General features: G+C 49.7%; 1 protein-coding gene across 1 annotated transcript; it reads left to right on the top strand.

Annotated features, from left to right (window-relative positions):
* Positions 1 to 2,609: 2,609 nt before the first annotated feature.
* Positions 2,610 to 4,562, top strand: LOC307017220 (zinc finger BED domain-containing protein 5-like). The gene is made up of 2 exons (XM_079646774.1): positions 2,610 to 3,701; positions 3,940 to 4,562. Exons 1-2 carry the CDS (start codon positions 3,531 to 3,533, stop codon positions 4,414 to 4,416), a joined length of 648 nt encoding a protein of 215 aa, XP_079502900.1. The 5' UTR covers positions 2,610 to 3,530; the 3' UTR covers positions 4,417 to 4,562.
* The last annotated feature ends 289 nt before the right edge of the window (positions 4,563 to 4,851 follow it).

Below are 4,851 nucleotides of genomic sequence, written 5' to 3'. Positions count from 1 at the left end.
CATAGCGCGGATAGGGGAGGGGCTGGTTGTAGCATGGGCGGGACTTTGTAAGGAGTGGACCAATCACCGCCGGATAAATCACTTACTTGTTTACAATTGGTGGTCCTCAATTAAATAGTGTGCAAAGAGTGATTTCCCCCAAAAAACCTACTGTTTTTGGGGAGATATAAGAAACCCTTATTGTTCCCAGGAAAGGCAGAAATTCTAGCTGTATTCTTTTTAAAAATAGACCAAATGGCCAACTTAACAATGTCATGTCACTTTGACAACACTCCCCATATTTACATAACATTAGAAAAAACAGACAAGAATACAAAAATGTGTAAACATAAGGTCGCATTTCCTTATCGCCCTATTTCAAGAAAAATCATAATCAGAGTCACAACCTGAAGGTGAGTTGAGATATGTATATTACGTTTGGGACAGAAAAAAAAGACAAGTTCAATAGAAAGTGTCCATCTACCTAACTGTAGACTAGGGTCTCTTAAATCTGTGGACACTTTACAAACAGGAATATGAAATGGTTGTTCAAATCAACAAAATCCAGTGTGGCCATAGGCTACATTAGAGACCAGCAACATGCTCATTCATATTACATTAACATGTAAGGGTGAAAAGCCTGACAATAATATCTGATATGTCTGGTTGATTTACTTTCAGAGTTTTTATGTGGAAATGTACCTCATAAATGTTCCATAACACTTCTACTTATGCAAAAGGTACATACTGTATATAGCAACATTGACCTAATTTAAAAGACAGAAAAACATCTAATCCACTTGGCAAACACTGAGGCTAATGCTGCAGTTGTATTAGCAATGTGGATAGCAAAAAGTCAATCAATCAATGTTTATTTATATAGCCTAGCCAATATCACAAATGTTACATTTGTCTCAGTGGACTTCACAGTTTGTACAGAATATCAGTATGACAATACGACACCCTCTGTCCTTAGACCCTCACATCGTACAAGGAAAAACTTCCGGAGAAAACCCACAGTTTAAAGTGAAAAATGGGAGAAACCTCAGGGAGAGCAACAGAGGAGGGATCCCTCTCCCAGGACGGACAGACGTGCAATAGATGCCATGTGTAAATTGATAGTCATTAATTCCAAATAATACTTAATTTAAATACTTAACGCATCACTAGGCCACCAGGGTGGGTGGAGGGGGTCAGGAGGACGGGACTGAGCTGACCGCCCAGGGGCACAGCAGAGGACCAGGAAGGGATCTCGGGCGGACGGCCCGGGGTTAAGGCAGAAGCCGAAAAGGGGGACTCTGGCGGATGGCCCGTGGGCAAGACAGAGTCCAAGGTGGGGGTTATGGAGGGGCAAAGGCCACCGCGGGCGAACTCAGGGGGCCGAGCATGAGGGCGAGGACCGCGGCCGGAAAAGTCCGGGGGCCGAGCATGAGGGCGAGGACCTCGGCCGGGAAAGTCAGGGGGCCGAGCATGAGGGCGAGGACCGCGGCCGGGAAAGTCAGGAGGCCGGGCTTGAGGGCGAAGACCGCGGCACTCAGGGGGCCGGGCTCGAGGGCGAAGGCCGTGGCCCTCAGGGGGCCGGGCTCAAGGGCGAAGAATGCAGCTCACAGAGGGCCGGTCTCGAGGGCGAAGACTGCGGCTTACAGGAGGCCGGGCTCGAGGGCGAAGACTGCGGCTCTCAGGCGGCCGGGATTGAGGTCGAAGACTGTGGCTCTCAGGGGGCCGGGCTCGAGGGAGAAGACCAGACAGCTCCAGAGGCCGAGCAGAGCCCGGTGTCGGCCGAACAGGAACCGGAGCCGGTGGGATAGGCCTCGGCAGGATCTCCCACGGAAGAGGACCAGGAGTTGGCAGGACCCCCGGTGAGACAGATGATGGCGGGGACTCCAACGGAACAGGACAAGGGGTTGGCAGTACCCCCAGCAGAAGAGTTGTCAGCGGGACCCCCAAAGGAACAGGACCAGGAGTTGGCTGGACCCTCGGCAGGACAGGAGATTGGCGGGACCTCCAACGGGACAAGACACAGGGTTGGCAGGACCCCCGGCAGGAGAGTAGTCGGCGGGGCCTCCAACGGAACAGGACATGGAGTTGGCAGGACCCCCCAGCGGAACCTCCAATGGCACTTGAGTAGGGACTGGAGTGGGGACTCGAGAGAGGGCTTGAGAGGGAACTCGAGAGGAAACTTGAGAGTTGACTTGAGAGGTGACTTGAGAAGGATCTCGAGAGGGAACTTGAACGGAGACTCGAGAGGAGACTTGAGAGGGAACTCGAGCGGTGACTTGAGAGGGGACTCGAGAGGAAACTCGAGAGACAGAGAGGGCTTGAGAGGGAACTCGAGAAGTGACTTGAGAGGTAACTCGAGAGGGGACTCGAGAGGAGACTTGAGAGGAGACTGGAGAGGAGACTGGAGAGGAGACTTGAGAGGGAACTCGAGAGGTGACTCGAGAGGGAACTCGAGAGGTGACTCGAGAGGGAACTGGAGAGGAGACTTGAGAGGGAACTGGAGAGGAGACTCGAGAGGTGACTCGAGAGGGAACTGGAGAGGAGACTTTAGAGCACTGGTTCTCAACGGGGGCGGTACCGCCCCCCAGGGGGCGTTCAGAGAACGTCGGGGGGCGCTGGAAGCAATATTTTTGAAAGGGGGGCATTGAGGTGTTCTTGGGGGGCGTTCACGAATAATGTCTTTTTGTCATGAAAAACGCTGGCCACCCACAGCGTCTTTTCCTGTACAAAAAGCAGCTGTCAGCATCTTTTGTTGCTATAGGAAACCACAACTCTGCTTGCGATTGGTCAGCTGTCAGCAGTGTTATTACGGGTACGTTCGTAAATGCACGAACGGTCAGTCCGCTCGGACAACCCGTCTGTTCCGCCAGAGCACCCAGCTGTGAGCGCTCAGAGCGCAGCGCTCTGGACTGTGGAACGGGGACGCTCGGAGCGCTCTGAGCGCATTTACGAACGTACCCTACAAAAAGCAGCCGGGAGCGGACCGGAAGTCGTTGTAATTTTGGGATCGCGACTGTTAATAATCTGTGTCACTTTGTTAAATTTTGATATGTTTTGATATGACAAATTCCACTAACAGATTCGAACTAAGTGGTCAGTTTATGAAAATAATACCCGTTTCTATGTCTGCTACGACATGGAAGAGCTGGCTAGCCAGGCTGCTCCACACAGAGCTGTTTGTTCAAAATTACAACGACTTCCGGTCCGCTCCCGGCACGATGTCTTGTCATGTCACCAGCTAGCCCTCTAGCGTTATCGTGACACTACTTGTGGCCAAATCTAAAAGTCCACCTCTCCACAAGTCTCTCAATGTTGCAGTAAAGGCAATAAACAAAATAAAAGCCCACGCCCTGAATAACAGATTGTTCCGACAGCTGTGTCAGGAAAATGATGAGACCTTTGAGCGTCTTCTTCTCCACACTGATGTCCGCTGGCTCTCAAAAGGAAACTGCCTTGCTCGTTTTTGTGAGCTGTTTGACAGCATCGTGGAGTTCCTGGAGGAGGTGGATGCAGCTCTCGGGGAACAGGTGTCATCCAGCCGCTGCGACATCATGTACCTCACAGACTTCTTTGGCAAAATGAATGAAGTAACGCTGAAGCTCCAAGGAAAAGGAGTTACTCTGATCCAGAGCAAGGCGGTCATCCACAGTCTCACCTCCAGGCTGGATCTATACCGGAGCATAGGCAGGAGGCAGTTTGCTCATTTCCCGCTGTTGACCAAGGTGATCTAGCCTAGGCTACTAAATAATGATAATAATAAATAATACATGTAATAAATGTAGGCTACTCTATGCAACACTATATTTGTGTTCCTGGTTAGTATAAATAACTTATGTTCTGAATGTATTATGAGAATAAAGAAACATCAATTAGTAAACTAATTAGCAATAAAATAACCAGTTTAAAATCAGATGGTAACATTCTGCACCGATAACAATTTCCTGGTTATACTCATTGCAGGTGTCTGAGGCTCTTACCGATGAGCGCCTTCTCATTTACACAGACCACCTGAGGATGGTGAATGCCGATTTGAAGATCCACTTCAGAGATCTTTTGGACCTCGATGTTCCCACCTGGGTGGTGCAGCCCTTTCAGGCGGACGTGGCGGAATGCGAGCCAGCAATACAGGAGCATCTCATCGACATCCAGAGTGACGATGAGGCCCAGGCTATTTTCCGCACCTCTGGCTGGGGCAACTTGTGGGTCAAATACTCTCAGCGTTACCCGGCTCTCTGGGAGAAAGCGAGGCTGCTTCTTCTGGCTTTCCCAACCACATACCTCGTGGAGCAGGGATTCAGCCAGGTCCTCCACATGCAGTCCAAGTACCGCAATCGCTTGAACTTGACGGCCTCAGGTGCACTGCGACTGAAACTAAGTTCTCTGCAACCCGCAGTGAAGAAACTGGCGGAGAACCACCAAGCGCAGGGCTCACACTAACCTTCCCCCCCCCGCAATTCGGCGAAATGCAACACCTTTCCGACCTGTTAGTTCTGTAGGCCTAATGTACAGTTTTGTAGCCTACTGTTTGTTCTGCACTGGACATGTGTGAAATTGCTGCTGTTCCGTAGCAGTCTGTTTGTATTCTCTGCCTTGTCTGAGTTTGTTTAACACTCATAAATATCATTTTTATTCACATTCACATGGCTTTTCTGCTCTCTGGTAAACTAATGATAATGATATTCCAACTGCCCAGTTAAATCAAATCTATTATTTGGCATTCAGTGACATTCTTTTTAAATGATATAACACAGAATTTTAGTCAACATTAATATTCAGGGAAGAAAATAAGTCTACTTATTTTGATGGGGGGCGGTAAGAGACCTGGATAATGGACAGGGGGGCGCTGGCCCAAAAAAGGTTGAGAACCCCTGG

This window comes from Notothenia rossii (genome assembly GCF_949606895.1).
Source record: "Notothenia rossii genome assembly, chromosome: 8".
Lineage (NCBI taxonomy): Eukaryota > Metazoa > Chordata > Actinopteri > Perciformes > Nototheniidae > Notothenia > Notothenia rossii.
Note: the sequence above shows the minus strand (reverse complement) of the source record. Positions and strands in the feature narration are given on the sequence as shown.